This window comes from Podarcis liolepis (genome assembly GCF_965112155.1).
Source record: "Podarcis liolepis genome assembly, chromosome: 8".
Taxonomy (NCBI): domain Eukaryota; kingdom Metazoa; phylum Chordata; class Lepidosauria; order Squamata; family Lacertidae; genus Podarcis; species Podarcis liolepis.
This window is the reverse complement of record NC_139560.1, coordinates 50524644-50541656: the sequence shown is the minus strand read 5'-3', so window position 1 is coordinate 50541656 and position 17013 is coordinate 50524644. Positions and strand designations below refer to the sequence as shown.

Here is a 17013-nt window from a genome sequence, read left to right as displayed (position 1 = left end):
GTTGTGGCAAGATCAAACACAGAAGCAGCTTCCTGTTGTTGCACTGTGAAAGGTGTGCACATTTGTTCGCCCTTCCTCCTTGCCCTCACTCCAGATCCTTCAAGTAGTGTTACCTCTAGTTGCAGACTTAATCCGTTTTGGGGTGCCGCTCGCACCCCGAATAGTCCGCAACTAGAGTGCTTCTTCCACGCATGTGTGCGGCGCAATCGAGCGCTTTTGCGCATGCATGAAGCACAGAGAACCCTTCTGCATGTGGCAAACCTGGAAGTAAACACTTCCAGGTTTGCTGCGTTCATAAGCTGAAAGTCCGTAACAAGAGCGGAATGCAACTAGAAGTACCACTGTACTTGGGTCACATAAAATGTAGTAATTTCTAATGTGGCTATTGCAGCAAAGCATTTTTTTTCTGGGCAGAGAAGGGGAGCAGATACAGCTCCTTGCCAAGGGTACAAGGAACACCTCTGGTCAAAAGTATATCAAATGTGTTAATACTCCTGGCCAAAGGTTATTCTCCAACATGTGTTATTTTGGATAAAGCTGTGGAAATATTTGAAAAATCATTTAACAATTGCCCATTTTTAAAGCTCAAACTTTCTTGGGGAGTAGCTTCCCCTTCACTGTTTTCAGGATATTTTCAGCGAGCAATTTACAATAACTACCAGAGAATAATTGAAATTACATGTTACAGCTGTGTCTCCTTTATTTCATGTGCTCAGGAGGGATCTCTAGAAAATACCGGCGATTGGTGAAAATACACATTGTAAACCAAGTGATGGTAGGGCTAACCTCCAACAGTGGAGTTTAATCAAAGTTCAGAGGCCACAGAGTTGTCCAGGTTCAATCCCTAACATCTATATCTAAAACAATCAGGTGGTATAAAAGGCGTATTCCTGTGATCTACAGGACTGTGGCTGCTTCTTGCAGTCCTCACTCAATCTGATAGAGGTCTGTTACCTTCTAGGCTCTCTTGATTTCTGCCTTTGCAAACTGCTTCCTACCATAATTCCTTTAGTCTTTCATGTTCTTGTTTAACAAAAGATTTTTGCTTTCACTGAAAAGACTGGATGCTTTTGCAGGGCTCTGATTAGGCTTCCTTAGGATATATGTCTCGACATGAGTTTATACAGCCTAAATCTTATTGGCAATATTCAATTAACAATTCCTTACACATGTCACTCATGTTCAATGAACACAAACATATGTTTTACCATATATATGTAGAGTTATGTATTGTGTCACACACAGCAAGATACAAACATGCACAAAGGACAATCATGACATGCAAAGTTCTGATGTGCAGTTTACTTCTTCTAAATATTTGAAGGATCTCCTGTTCAAAGATTCACTAAAATGGCTCACAGTAATGTTTAATTTCACCCTATGTAATTAACTTTATTCTACTGTGTTTCTATGCTGCTTTCCAAAGCTCAACTAGTTTGCAAAAGTTCTCGGTGACAAAGGGTTATTTTAGTGACTGTTTTGCTACTTGCACATTCAGTTCTTTGGACCATTCTGCATAAACAGTCATGTAATAAGGAAACAAAACTCAGACACATATCGCTTGTACAGAACAGAATTCTATTTAATCTTGATCACATACTATGAAAAATTACACACCAATGAGCACAAACAACAAAATTCGTGTTCCTCCAAATACTTCCCCATCTGACACATCAACCACAATTATTTAACATTGAAAATACTGCACTGTGGAGTGGCGATAAAAAGCCCAACCAATGAATGATGTCTGGCATTCTGATGCACAGAGCTCACATGCATGCAAGCACATCGTCATTCACTTAAACTGGTTGACAAAGGTTTCTCCTCTAAAAGGAAACACCCAGTTACATAGTTCTGGAATGGGGGCAGCTATTTTTCCATGGAGTGCAGTGGTTCTGAATTCAGCTGACATTTACAAATTTGCTTGTCTGCAACTTTGTGAAGCAGAACAACAGGCAATTTCAAATAAACACTTGTTGCATGATGAACACTTCAAAACTTGGGGGCAGCTTAAACAGCATGTAGAGCTTATTATCTGCAATAAATTACCAAGACCCTTACTACCTTGGCTTGTCAAGGTATTGAAAGAGTATGGAAACAGCTGGATTACCATCTGGATGGAAGCTACATTATAATTTCTTCATCCTGTGATCACTGTCATGCTGTAAGTTTATAAGCAGTCAGTAATGAACCAATGCATCTGAACGCAAACTAAGTATTTCAGGAAATGTATCCTTTGTTAAAAGTAAGAACCCAATTATCCCCCAAACAAAAAATCATATTGTGTATGTGTGTATAGACAGACACACAAAACAAAATTCCATCTGTCACAGACAGTCAACCATAAACCATAGGTAAGCTTGCCCAATTTGGTTGTGTCCTGCACACTTTTAAACATAAAAATATAAAATAGCTGTCACTTTGGATGCTAGATCACTTCAATTGTGTTTTTGTGGCCTTCTTTTACTGCTGCTTTTCAAAGGCAAAAATCAAATATATACCTGGAAAAAAATGAAAAAGAAAGCATTAACCTTCTCCTGTTTCAAAGATTTCTGTTCATAAACAACCAAATCTGACAACATATAACCATCTAATAGAGCTTAGAGCAAGGGTTGCCAATCTGAGGCCACTGGTGCTAGGGCCTTGAGTTCTAGTGGTGCTCCTGGGCTTTGGATTGCTCCTAATCTGACCCATTCCACCAACCTCACTCAGATACAGGCCATCAACTGATGCAAGGGCCTTGCACATTCAGGTGGTTGGGCGGGGGTTTAAATCCTAATTAAACATTCAGTTGGGAGGGGGAAAGAAGACACATGCAGGATGCCTGCAGTTCTCCTTCTCCCGTCTCTCTCCTTACTGCCAAGACCACTTCACTTTAGGTGAACCTGATCCAACTCAGAGTGATTTGGGGCTGCTCCAAACGTGATCCAGCCAAATTCTGGGTCAACCCAATTTGGTTCGGTATTTGGCCAGACACAGGGAACAGCTCTGTTTATAAGAGCTCTGACAGCTATTATGAGCCTCCAAAACCAAAAGGCAAGCCAAAAAATTATAGCACCAAAGCTGTCTGGCTATACCTAACAGAAAAAATATTGGCCTGGTTCACACACCATGGTAAGCCAAATCACCAAACTGCAGATTCCCAGAGAGGAAGTTGTAGTCACTCCAACACCTGTCTGGTCCTTTGTGCTCCGATAGCAGGTAAACCAACATTTGGCTTACCGTGTCATCTGAACTGGGGCTTGTGGTTAAACTCTAGCCTCGCTTACCACAAGCTCTACAGCCAAGAACAAATCTTGGTTAGCTAACAATTTTGCTACTACATTTACTTTGTGATGTACTTGAGCTGAATGAAGTTGTGATCTAGAGGCATTTTTACATAGCAGCTATGTATCGCTCGTTTTTCCTGAAAACTCTGTGCTTAGCAGATACCCTCATAAAAAGTTCCTGCTGGAGAAATTCTTACATTTTAAAAACAAACTAGCCTGACAGGTATAGAACAGGTTTGGGGGAATAAAATACAATACTGAACTATTATAGTAATATTTAAACATCAGTTATAGTACGTACTTGTTGCCTCCCATTCAGATTTACTCAGGGTTCCCTTGAAAGAAAGAAAATGTCTCATTTACAGACAGCAAATTATTGTATACATTTTAAGCAATTAGCAGGAATATCTCTCTTTCTCTCTCTCTCTCTCTCTCTCCAGGGACAAACTGTTCCTTCCTGCTGCAATATTTTAATGCTTCAGATATCAATAATAGTTTCAGATTTCAGAAAGCCAAAACATGCACCACTGTACTTCAGTATTCACATTGAAAGGGAAAGATTTGTTAGCACATTCAGAAGGTGATCAACCAGTGAGTTGAAGTATCTCACTGTACAGGGGCGGGTTTATTATGTACTTAGCTATGCCTGATTGCACATTCAGGGAAGGAGACACATGAGTTTTTGTAATCAAGCAGTTTCTCTTTTATTTTAAGGATGCAAATGACTTGCATTAGTATGTGGTAGGCAGGCTGTCTAGTACAGTTATATGTTAATAGCTTTTATAGATTAAATTGCAAAGCTGATACTATAAGATTTTGAGCACCATAGATTATGACTATGGACTATCTCTTCAGAAATAAGTCTGTTGTAATTGCCAAAGTTCAGATGCCAAACAAAAGGGAATACAGCACATTTCCTTCTCCTTTCAAAGCTGAAAACTTTCAAAGAAACAATGAGAAGCCACTTCCTGCACAGGCCTCCCTGCAGCTGCTCTAATGCCCAGAGAGACTAGTACTCAAGCGCATTAGAATGGCAATAGAAGTTTCATAATTCTGCAGAAACAAAAGAACAGAAATCCAGCAGCACCATTGGTGGCCAGCATTTGTCACTACTTCTTGCTTCACAATGGCGCTATCAGGAAGGTATGCTCTTTTCCACTTAGCACATTGCCATCAATGAGTTTTCAGGGCACTATCCTGAGTTTTTCAGTTCCATGGAACCAACCCAACATGCATAAGCTTTGCCAAGTGTTGAGACACAGAAGGCAAAGAGTGGGCTGCAAGCAGCCTGATCTGCTCCAGAGACTGGATACTTGATACTTACAAGGGGTAACTTGGCTTTCCCACCATTCTTAAGCATTTCTGCATGCTCATAGTCCTCTTTTTTATTTGAGACCAGCCTGGAACTTTCATCAGCAGGGTATTTCTGGGGAAAAACAGATTATACAGAATTACTGCAAATAAAGCCAAGGGCTGGCAAACTAAAAAATACTGTTGTGTACCTGCCCAAATGAAAATTCAGACACAAATTGTCTGTACTGATGCCTACTATGCCCTTGAGCTAACAGTGACAAAGAAATGAGGTATTTATACCCAGTCATAATAGCTCCAACTGTAAGCCCCCAAATACTATTTAGTAGTTGACCCAATGAAAGATGTATTCTGTGTCACCAACTCTGTCACCTTGCATTCCACATTTATAGCTCTGATTTCTTGTATGATGAAACTCATAGGGGTTCACCTTGTGCTCCTAAGCACGCTCCATGCAATGGCCAGATCCAGACCTGCTTAGCTTCCAAAAGGAGTGTCCTCAGACCACAGCCTGGGATGTGTAACACACAGATTCATACAAATCATCTAGTTCACAGTGAAAGGATCCCTGATGGATGGCCATCCAACCTCTGTTTAAAAACCTTGGGAGCTCATTCTACTAGAGTGTTCTTCCTAATGTTTAGTCAGAAATTTTCTTTCTTGTAATTTGAATCCATTGGTTCTGGTCCTACCCACCAGAGCAGTAGAAAACAAGCTTTCTCCATCTTCCATTTAGATACAGTGAAACCTCGATTTTCGAATGTAATCCGTTCTGGAAGACCATTTGACTTCCGAAACATTCGAAAGCCAAAACACAAAGGGCAGTTTGCAAATTTAAAGAGAAAATTGAGAAAAATACCGTGGTACCTCAGTGGAAGCTGCTCAACTTCCAAGGTGCATTTGAAAACAGAAGCATTTACTTCTGGGTTTTTGGTGTTCAAAAACCGAACCGTTTGATTTCCAAGACGTTCGAAAACTGAGGTACCACTGAATTTGAAGATAGTTATCATATAATCTCTTAGTCTTCTCTTTTCCAGGCTAAACATGCCTGACACTTGTATCAATACAAGATCCTTTAGATTTCTAATGATCATGATTTAATTATTGTTATTTATTGCAGAAGTAGGCCATTAGCACTACAATGAGCCGAAAGTTTTGAAATGGAGGAATTCAAAGTACAGTACATCAACTTAGAATTATGTTCTACAGATTATCAAAAGGACACTTCCAAGTGAGCATGTTTATAATAAATGAGAAATGTAACTGCAGTGTAATTATCTGCACACTGATTGTACATTGACAGAACACACCAAGATATCAGGGTACATGAAATAAAGCATACCTAACACAATCCCATTCAAATGCAATGTAAGATGGATAACTAGTATAGCCTACCTAAACATATAAATTAACTTGTCTTAGAATTACTGCACAGTGTTTCTCAAAAAGCAACGCAACAATTGACAAGGCTGACAATTAGAAAAATCTGTCTATGTGCATTTGAAAACTAACCTCCAATGCCAGCATTTGCTGCAAAAGAATTTTATGTTCTTCATTCTTAACCTTTTCTTCGTAAAACTCCCGGAAAGTCTTTTTGTAGACTAGTTTCATGCCATACTTCTTGGCCATTCTAGGAAAAATAACTTTTGTTAGAAATATAAATGCTTAATAAGCACAAAACACAAATTATGAGTGATCATCAAAGCATCATTCAAATTTCCAAAAACTACTTCTGTGTCACAATGACAAGATCATAAGAAACATTGCAACTCATCTAAATTCACCACTACTTAATGTGAACATGTTTTTTTTAAAAAAACTAGTAACAGTACTGTACATTTAAAATACGTATTATCGTATATACATACACAGTACAGCATGCATACACCTACTGATGCCCAACTATAACAGCAACCACACCCTGAAAGTGCAGCTCAGGGGGTTAGATACTCAAGGTTCAGGAGGGCCTTGGTAAAGACCAGAAAACAGCCATTATAGTGGAAATAATAAGCAGGGGAGAAGAGGGAACCTGGCAAAACAGCTATGCAGTATAGAAGAGAAAACTGGATACCATGGCCCTGTAGAACCAAGTACCCTGGCTTTAACAAGATGCCAAGAAAAAGGAAGGCTGTTAAAAGGGAGGGCATGTCAGATTTTGTTCAAATATCTAGGATATGATGGACCAACCTTCAAATTACCACATTTTAGCTCAAGTGGCTAAAAGCTGACATAGCACTCCTCTAGCAACCATTTTTCATTTACACACACACACACACACACACACACACACAATCACAATCACAATAAAAGGTAAAACATAAAAACTTACTCCACCAGCAATGGAAAATAGACCAGGAACTCTGGCACATTAACCACTCCTTCCAGGTTAAAATCATACTTGCAGCCAAACAAGGGGTAATCTCCTTTCTTCTGAAACTTCACTGTGTATATTTCATTCCCAAAAGAGTCTGTTTCTGAAGCTTCAAGGCGCTTTCTATGACAGCATAAAAAAACGACAAGGAATTAAAAACCCACACAACCGTCTAACTAACATAACACAACAGTATGGGCCTGTTTACATATCTCTAACCTCACTAATGAAGTCAGATACAGTAAAACAATGATAAAATACTATCCCAGGACTATTTAGAGCAATAATATATTAACTTCCCATATATCAAGTAATTTCAGTAATATATCTCCCTAATTCATTTTCATGAATTTAAATAAGTAGAAAAAATATTTGGGCCAGTCAGATAATCTTGCTTTCAACTGCACTGGTGAGGTTGCTGGCCTCCTTCAGCTGACGTATGATAATACTTCCAATATTTATGGCAGACGAAGATACTCTGCCCTGCCTGCCAGAATGCACATCTAGCTAAATTGCATATATTTGGACTAGATAGTCAGGGGCCTTTGCATTTGCTGGCAAAAACCAAGTGAATTATTAGATAGTAGAATAAAATCTCCAGACTTATTGCAGACAAAAGATGGAAATTCAAGGAGAGGGCCTGGAATTTTCTTGAGGGTGCCAGACTTTCTTTGTGGCTACAGTCTGGCAAAACCTATGGAGAAAGTTTATTCCTTTTCATGTGCTAACTCTTGTATTTTGAGGCAGGTGTGGGATGGAAAGTGTGGAAAAACTGCAGTCAAGAGACCTTACAAACACTTGCAGGTGTATAAGGTGGGTGACTGTGCAATTCTAATGGATCAGTACATTAGTTCTTCATTAGTGTACATATTCTGCACGAAGTCTAAAAAGTATCCACCCTCAATTATTACCTAAAAACATCATTCGTACACACTTACACAAGTTCATAGCTGTCTGGAGTTGTGCCAATAAAATATCCTCCATGGCAAAGTCTTTCACAGGCATTTCTAAGCATCATATCAGCTTGTTCATATGTCTCAAAAGAATAATGATACACAAATTGACAACTGCAAATGTCAAAGTGGATGTTTCGATCATTGTACTTTTTAGAGAGAAGTTCCTAAGACAAACAGAAGAGAATTGTTTATTTTTGCTGTCAGAGAAAAAAATGGGACAGGAAAACAATTGCATTGTTCCAGTATGCTTATCACAAAAACACAGTTTTTTTAATCTAGGAGGCACAAACCTAAAGTCTTCTAATTATTTTTCTGCTCTTTTCAACTGACAACCTGCAAGTTCAATCACCATAACCCATTATATTTTCCTATCTCCAATGTTAGGAACTAAAAACTAAAAATATTTCTTGCTTGAAAGGAAACACCAATATTGGAGATAAATTATTTTTAGGCAAAAATCTGCACTACAGCACATACAAGAATAGTTACATTAACTTATTTAGAGTTCCTGATAAAGTGACCCGATCAAAGAAGTAGTATTTTCATGCAGATCTTGTCTTTAACTATGCAATCATGTAGAAAATAATGCAATGGCTGGTTTACTTCTACACATTTGTTTTCTAACCTTTCCCTTCATTTACATTTTAGACACCCATTTATTTTTATATCAAAGAAATTACAAGTAATTTTAAAAAGCATGGAATAACTATACCTTTGTGCTGTCAGCAGTTATAAATTCTGCACTAAATATTCTCTCATTTTGACGGCCACGGTTTTTCATATCATAGTACCGCGATTCACACTGTTGTACGGAAACATCAGCAATATCTATTTTTAAAAAACGCATAATCAAAAAACTCTTCAGAAAGCTGTAAAGCAGGAGAAGGCAAGTATATAATTGAAGGCTAAAAGTATTTTATTTGGCAACTGCTTATCACAACTACTCAGAGATCTGCATAGGGTATGCTAAAAATCATTGTACATAACCAAAACACTTAAGAAACAAAGAAAAGCATTTGCACCTTATATGCAAAAAGATTTCATAATTTAATATTAAATATTTACATTAGGAAGAGGTGTGTGTTTTTCTCAAAACTAATGCTGTGTCACATTCTTGGCTTAACTCAAAGTTTTAATTTAAAAAAATTGATTTAGTACACTACTTTTTTGTAACATGACAACTTTTAATTTGAATTCTTAATGCTGTGAAGAAAATGACTATCAGTAATTTTATTCTGACCGTAAAAAACTTTTTAAGAATGCTTACCTAACACAACTATTTACATATGTTTTGGAAAACAAAAAGAAGGCTGTGCTGCCATCTCTAGGTCAATACTGGGATTGCTTTTTGTCATTTATTGTTAGTGAGCTAAAGGCAGTAATAATTTCAGCTATACTAAGCAGGCAGTGAATACATATATAAGGGGTGACAGCCTTGGAAAACCCTAATTTAGACTTTTGAATAGCTGCAGAAAAGTATTCCTGAAAGCAACAAACAACAATATCTGAACAAAAGACTTGAAAACTACTCTTAACACTGCAACCTCGTATTTCAGAGTTAAAGAACTCTCAGCAAGCTATTTGAGTAAATGCCTTCACAGATAAATAGTTTGCTTTTACATTAAATCTGGAGACAACCCCAGGAACCATCTCAATTAAGTAATTTGCAGAGTGATTTTTGACTAAAAAATAGTGCTTGCCATACGACAGGATATAATAATTGTAAAATACCTGAACTTAAAAAGGACAAGAAGCTCAAGCTGAAACAATGAAGAATTCAAGCTGCAATCATATTAAATGAAATAGCAACTTCCAAAGGTCAAGCCCTGGAATGTGTATCTAGCATAGAGACATAGCAAATTGGTAAGGGATGGAGGGGACATTCTGTTTGTTATTGTTTCTGTATAACTTTTTTGTAACTTGCTATGAAAATACAGTACTGGAATGCTAACAGCTAAATTAAAGACAATTGCAGAGTTTTTCAATGTAAGCAGATGACATATGGTATATCATATACCATATATGGCAGCAATGCTGAACATGTGGCCCTCCATTTGCTATTGAACTACAATTTCCATCATCCTCTTCTGGTTAGGCCTAATTGAAAATGCATATATAATATTTGTAGGGCAACAGGTTGGCAAAGACTGGCTGATGGCATTGCAGACCAGTTTTGCTAAATAGTTGGAACTGAAGTAACAGTTTATGCATTTCCAAATATTAAGTGATTCAGTGTTTAAATCAAGTTCCTCCGAAGATACAGAACAAAATGAAACTGCCAAACCCTAAGATAATCCATGAAGTCTCTGTTCCATGTCTCCTTACCATGGCAAGGCTGGTAGGTTCAGGCAAGCAGCAGGACTCTTCTATGGAGGTACCCATATACTGGAAGAAACTTGACTTCCAATGTGAATTTTTAGTTGCTAAAAAATTGAGTTTTATGAATAATAAACCCAAGGTACATTGTTCATATCAAATTTGCCTTCTTACCTGTACATACAAGCCTACTAATTCTGCCTTTTCTCCATTTTAGCAAGTCCCCACCTTTGCCACATCCCAAGTCTAAAACTGCAATGCTTTGCTTTCTCTGCCGCACCCTCTCAAGGAATTCACCTAGGAAAGAAAAGACACATAAAATCTTTAGCATGCATAAAAAAATACATCTATTGTGCATTTCCTTTCGTAATTCTGGGAGTTTTATCATCTCATGAGTAACTTAAACAAAAAGTTGCACTCCACTAAAAGCAAAGAAGATTCATTTGTTTGAGATAAATTTAAAATGTAAGCATGGAAAAAGCATTTACAATACTATCCTATGCATGCCTATTCAGAAATAAGTTCTGCTGAATTCACTGGAAATTATTCCCAGGTAAATGTAAAGGTTTGGCATCTATTTTTTGTTATCTCTTAAAGAAAAAATATTGTAGTTTAGCTCACAATAATTTTGCAATTACAAGTTCATAGCACTTAAAACTGAGAGCCAGAGACTCCGATAGACGTAGGAAATACATATCTAAATATAGTGTAATTATTTTATTTATTACTACATTCATATGCTGTCTCAAGGTGACAGCCATGGTTCGCTTCTTCATTTTATCCTAAAAACACTGTGAGGCAGGTTAAGCTTAGAGAAAGTGGCTAGCTCAATATCATCCTGTAAACTCCAGGCCCTAGTCCAACACTCAATCATAGAATTCACTCAAATCACTCAAACAATAAATTAGTATTACATTAAGGAGCACTGTACAGAGTAAACATGTGAACATTATAGTGGTTCTTTTGCTTTAGATATAAGGTTTCATATTTGGGATTCAAAAATCAAGTGCAAGATCTGATCCCAACAAAGTAGCATCTGAAAATATGAATACACTAGAAGTATATATATTTCAAAATATATAGCCATACCAATGAGCACACTCTTTATCCAGTTGTTAAAATTCCGAAGATAGAAAATGCGACTCATACTACGCTGTTCCAATCCAACTTCTTCAAGCTTATTATAATGTGCTGCTACAGTTTCAGTATGCTGCACAAGAACATCAAATAAAAGATAAAGTGAAAAATATGAGGCTTTATATGCATTCATTTGCTATTTAAAGCACACAGCAGCTCTGGATCCAAAATCTGATGACTCTACCATCTTCACAACCTACATTTCTAACTTCCTACTCCTATTCCTTCCCTAATAGTGGTAGCATTATGTGCTATGAACAGCACATTATGCACTATGAACAGTACAAAAAAAGCTTTACACAAACTTAACATAAAACACCACCACCACTGATTTGTAGGTAGAGTATCTGGTTTTGATGTAGAAATCTAAAATGAAATCACTTGGTAAATAAGAACGTTACTAGATGATCAACAAATTATTGTACTTTAAAAACCTTAGAAATACTGTAACTTAAATAACCTTGGAAAGTTAATAGCACTATAAAAATAATAGCATGTCTCATGCAACTAATTAGATTACCTTGAACTCTGTCCAGCTTTTTCCAGCTTCCTACCCCACCCAGAAGGATTTTTTTTTAGGAATAAACATATAAAAGTACTGTTTCATACAAAATTCCTAAGATTAAACACCACATAGGGCGAGATCCAATGTAGCACAAGCAGGAGTTGACCTATACAGTGCAACTTTTCCTTTCACCCACTTCCTGCTGGGTGCGCTCCCAAAATCTGCTCCCGAGGGTTGGAGGAACCTTCCCAAAATCTGTTTTAGAACTTGTAGATACCCAGCTGGAGAACCAAGAAGAGAAACTGCAAGTCCAATCATGCAAGCAAGCAGTCTTAACAGGAGATCATCCATATGTTCAGTCTGCATGCCATTAAGACAAATTTAATCATTTATTGTGAACATAAAGATTGCTCCTGCTTTACTCTCCATCCGTGTGATCAAAGAATTATGAACCCTTGTTTAGCATTACAACCTATCAAACCTTAGCTTCACATGCAATCCATAAAGCAAGAATAAGATAGTCAGCTCAGATGTAATGCTAAGTCGGGAGTCACAATTTGTTTCTTGTACCAGGAAGGGCCAAGCAGGAGCCATTTGACTATGTTTTGTCATGACACATGAATGCAAACAAAGACGAAGTCTGTAGGAAACCTGTGACCCATTAGATGTTGTTGGACTCCAACTCCCTTCAGCCCCAAGCATAGCCAATAAGGGACTATGGAAACTGTAGTCCAAAAACATCCAGAGGAATAAGGAAACACATCCCTCGATTAAGGAAATACAGACTAGCTATTTTTTCCCCTCTTAGTGCTGCTACAGTTCAAGAATAAAGACTTAACTGCTATGGAAACACTTACTCTTTTCTTTGTTGGGCTTTGGTCAAGATCAGAATCCCCTCTTCTTTTTCTTGCTCTCCTGCTGTCCACAGCACTGGCATCTCCCTTTTCAGTTGTGTCACAATGTTCTTTATTTATTGTTGCTTTATTTTCTTCCACCGTGACAGCAGGCTTTATCTCTAGGTCTGGGGAAGCATCTCTCTTTGCTTCTTCAAGCAAGTTCTTTCCATCTTCTGGAACCCCCAAACTGGCTGTGTCAGTAACACTAGCCTGTGGAAAGATAGTCATGTTGGTATGGAAGAAAAATTCCTTAGCTCAATCAGTATATAAAGTTGATGACCTTGATCAATGTGTGTTGCAACTAAACAGACATTTTCTGCCTACAGTGCACAAATGCTTAAAAGAAAAAAAGGCTTCAAAATTGTTGTTTGAAACACTCACCATTTTATCTGCAGGAACCTCTTCAGATTCAGATTCAAATTTCATCTTTTTCAGTCTTTTGTCATCAAGATCACTCCCATCTCCCTTATCTTCATCACATGTACTAGAAGTTTTACCATCATTTGCTATGATAGAGGAATCAGCCTGTGAGTCTTTGGCAGTTGCGCTATCAGCTTCTTCAAATTTCTTTCTTTTTTTCTTTCCGCTGTCTAGTAACTCAGCCATGCTTCCAACAAATATTATTGTGTTATAAATATCTGCAAACAGAAAGTTTTATATCTATATAAGACAAATCTTCAGACCCCCAATCTGTTATAATTGATTCTGTATTAACATGATAAACCGGATGTTGTCATGGTTTTCCACTGCATGCTAAATGAAGTTCTTGTTATGTTTAAAATTGGTATGCTAAAATGTGCTCATATTCAGCCTAACTTGATTTTGAATCCCAAGATGTTTAAATCTTTTTTTAAAAAAAGAAAAATCATTTGTATATTGAGCCTCTTTGTTTAAAGGAGACTCAAGGTGGCATTTACCTTTTCCACAAGAAAACAAATAGTTCATGGAAATATCTACTTAAAGCATCTATCTCAGAAATCCAAACTTCTTCCCACAAAGCCCTTTGCCATTCTCCTAAAGACAAACAAGCTGTTTAGCAATATGGATTATTATGCTCTCTTGTGTATTATGTGATCTTCCAATATGGTCTATTCCATTACTGTGTCCCCCACCTAGTATCATGTGACCAGCTGGGGGAGGGGGCCGTGAGGTTGACCATAACTCCCATACAAACTCCTCTATTTAATAATTTTTGTATGCCTGCAAACTTGGGTTTTCTCTGAGGCTGCTCATCTCTTTTTGTTTCGGTGGTCCGTTTTGTCTACAATCCCGCGAGCGCCCCTCAGTTGAGTTTGCCATTAAAAGGAACGACCACCTCCACCCCCCAAACAATGCCATACACACGCCTACTCGAGAAAGGGAGGGGCCGGCCCGCTGTGCTCAAGGAGATGACTCCCAGCAAAAATCACGTTCAGACTGAAGACTGCCTAAGTTTCCTGGGAACCAGGCCAAAGCAGAATTAAGCAGCCCTTCACTTCGCTTTGAACCGAGGATTTGAAACCGCAGCTCCGGAGCGCATTGTGAGCGCGAGCAAAAACTACGGGCCCCGCAACGCAGGGCTGTCGGGCCCAGCAGCTACAGGCTTCGCGGGTCCCATTGCGTGGAAACCTCCCGCCCCCGATTCCAGAGGCCTCTCACACACCAGGACGAAGGGAGAGGCGAGAGAGAGGCCCGTTATTATTATTCAAATAGCCACAACTCTTCCCCTCCCCCACCACCGACCGTTTCTCCTTTAAGGCCTCAGAAAAACGAAACGGTGCGAGGAGGCGGCGGCGGCGTAGGCCCAAACTTACGCCCGGCACAGCGCGCCTAACTCTGCCCCGCCACGAGGACGCCGCCGCCGCCTCTCCGCCCCGAACTTCAGACCCCACGAGCGGCCCCGCTGCGCAGCCACCTTCCTCACCCGCCAAAGTTGAGTTTTTCTACCGTCCCGCTCTCAGGAAACGAGGCGCAGTTTTGCATCCGGGTCACCCACGCGCGCCTTCCTCCTCCTCCTCCTCCGAAAGAAGTGGGCGGGCGCGCCTACTTGGGCGTACGTGCCAAGCGTGCCTCCCTTTCCCTTTCCACCAAGACGCGGCAAGAAATGCGGCTGGCCGGGAAGGACTACAAGCCCCAGAGGTACCCCGCGAGGAGCATGCGCAGCAGCGCGCTCCCCTCGCGGAGCAGCTGGGACTGCAAATGGCACGTTGCTCGTATGGGGGTCAGTGGAGGGGAGGAGAGAAGTGAGCCTAGAGCGACCGCCCGCTGCTTCGCGCCTGTGGTGGGATGTTGCTCTCTTCGAAAGGTAGCGAATTATTTTTATTAGTATTATCCCGGCGGGGGGGACGTATGAGGTAGAGGAGTTGCTGCAGCTTCTTATTTCTCTTCTTCCCGCGTTTTTGTGGCGTCTTGTGGGCCCAGTTTGGTGCGCGGGCTCCTCGTTCCTCTTATTTCTTCGAAAGTCCTGCGCTGTTTTTTCCAGAGGAGGAAACTCCCCTCCTCACGCTCTCCCTCCATGAAGGGAAAGCTGCAGGGATTGGGGCGGCCGGCGTTGTTCGGCTAGCTGAGAGAAAGCTGCGTCTCCCAGGTCGCCACACCCACCAGGTGCAACGCTAAATCCCGCTCGGTATCGACCGAGGCAATGGCTAATACCTCAGCGGCTTCGCTCAATGGTCGGGCAACGACCGCAGCCCTTAAGACTGTGGGTGAAAGGTCGCCGCGTTTGGATTGCCGGCGGGCGGGGGGGGGGCAGTAAGGAGTGTATAAAACCACGCAGGGCGAAGAGAAAGTAAGGAAGGGACAGGTTTTTCCTTCCCCTCAGGGGTGCCAACTTGAATAAAATACAGTGATACCTCGGGTTAAGTACTTAATTCGTTCCTGAAACTGTTCTTAACCTGAAGCACCACTTTAGCTAATGGGGCCTCCTGCTGCTGCCGCGCCGCCGGAGCCCGATTTCTGTTCTTATCCTGAAGCAAAGTTCTTAAGCTGAAGCACTATTTTTGGGTTAGTGTAGTGTGTAACCTGAAGCGCATGTAACCTGAGGTACAACTGTACTGCGCGGAGGGGGGGGAGTAGGTAAGCCCCGCCCCGCATAATCGATCACAAAACGTGGTGCACGCTCACACTTTGAACGGCAATGCCCCATCAACTTTGTGGGGCGGTCCCCTCAAACATTTTAATGGAGGGGGTGCCGTAGGGATTTAGGCCCCTAGGAGTTGGTTCCTATGCTTCCCCTCATAATACAGGGTCCCAGGTTCATTGAATGAAGCCGGGGGTTGAGAGGTTCAGCCGGGCGCAAGAAAGGGCTTCCTCACCGAGCTAATAGTTAAAATGTACACTTTGGCGCCAGAAATGTGGCGGGGACCCCCAGCTGAAATTACCTGAAAGAAATGTTTTGCGGCCAATTTGCGGGATGGGTTTGGTTTTTTGTTGTTGTTGTTTTTAAAGGCCGGTGGTCTTGATGGCTGCACGTTTCCTCCAAATGAAGTCAGAAGCTCCAGGCCACTGAACACACCACATTATGCAGCCTATGAAAGTGTTTGTGGTATGCCTCTTCAGTGATAAAACAAAAAAGTCATTGTGAAGCAAAGGAGCTTTTGAATTTATCAGGACTCTTTTTTTCAAGCTGTATGTTAAACAAAACAACAACAAAAAGGCCTGAAGAAGACCAAGGAGATAATGTCAGACACTCTAGGAAGCAAATGGCACTAAATGACAGGCTTCCAAACAAATGTTCATAGACTCAGAATAATGGAATCCCATCCATCCCCCTAGCTCTCATAGCTCTGCTATATATGTCATCTAGCAGTTTGTTTTCTTTTGCATACTGTTGTGATCACTTCAAAAATGAGTGCTGCATTTCTAGTGAATTGTTTAAAATGCTTGTGGTAGCTCTTCAGAGGGTTTTATGTAGACTGGAAAATAATTAAGCCTTATTAACCTAGTATACAGTACTTGTCAGTCTGTGGCTCTGCCATCTGATATCACCCGAAGATTGACCTTGAGTGTGTAGAAGTAACAAAAGTAACACAGCTGCAGAGGTGGACTTGTGACTGTCAATCAAAACAATTATTCGTCAGTAAAACAGCGTAGTACTCAATTCACCAGACACCTCTTCGTCTATCTGGTGTGTAGAATAAGTAAGTGAAATAAGAGGGGGGAATTTTCCTAGAGTCCAGCTCTTCCCAACCAGGTTTACAAGTGGTCATTCTCATGTCCCTGTGCATACCTTTTTCTTTAGGAAGTGAGAGACCTGACATGAATTCATGTACTG

General features: G+C 40.2%; 2 protein-coding genes across 8 annotated transcripts in view; one reads left to right on the top strand and one right to left on the bottom strand.

The window, feature by feature from the left end:
* Positions 1 to 1561: 1561 nt before the first annotated feature.
* RNMT (RNA guanine-7 methyltransferase) lies at positions 1562 to 14870 on the bottom strand. 3 transcript variants are annotated; one of them, XM_083518733.1, is made up of 12 exons: positions 14665 to 14870; positions 13143 to 13399; positions 12723 to 12971; positions 11313 to 11433; positions 10398 to 10520; positions 8620 to 8735; positions 7890 to 8071; positions 6910 to 7074; positions 6093 to 6210; positions 4594 to 4695; positions 3571 to 3604; positions 1562 to 2501 (listed from the first exon to the last, which is right to left on the bottom strand). In XM_083518733.1, the coding sequence occupies exons 2-12, from the start codon at positions 13365 to 13367 to the stop codon at positions 2464 to 2466; spliced, it is 1473 nt and encodes a 490-aa protein (XP_083374859.1). In that variant the 5' UTR covers positions 13368 to 13399; positions 14665 to 14870; the 3' UTR covers positions 1562 to 2463. The 3 variants fall into 3 exon arrangements, with proteins under 3 accessions (XP_083374859.1, XP_083374861.1, XP_083374860.1); XM_083518735.1 differs by having other exon boundaries at positions 13143 to 13267; positions 14665 to 14757; XM_083518734.1 differs by having other exon boundaries at positions 14555 to 14701.
* Positions 14871 to 14893: 23 nt separating this feature from the next.
* The window catches only part of FAM210A (family with sequence similarity 210 member A), a 28442-nt gene continuing 26322 nt past the window's right edge, over positions 14894 to 17013 (top strand). For all 5 annotated transcript variants that reach the window (XM_083518821.1, XM_083518825.1, XM_083518824.1 and 2 more), the window contains exon 1: positions 14894 to 15045. The gene's annotated coding sequence lies outside the window, so the exon portion shown is untranslated. The remainder of the gene's footprint in view (positions 15046 to 17013) is intronic.

Excerpts from the sequence above, each read along its gene's own strand:
- RNMT (XM_083518733.1), bottom strand. The coding sequence starts at position 13,367 with ATGGCTGAGTTACTAGACAGCGGAAAGAAAAAAAGAAAGAAATTTGAA. Across the intron at positions 4,696-6,092 it reads AGCAAATGCTGGCATTGGAG|AAATACCCTGCTGATGAAAG; the intron begins GTTAGTTTTCAA and ends GTTTTTCCCCAG. Across the intron at positions 3,605-4,593 it reads GGAAAGCCAAGTTACCCCTT|GGAACCCTGAGTAAATCTGA; the intron begins GTAAGTATCAAG and ends CTTTCTTTCAAG.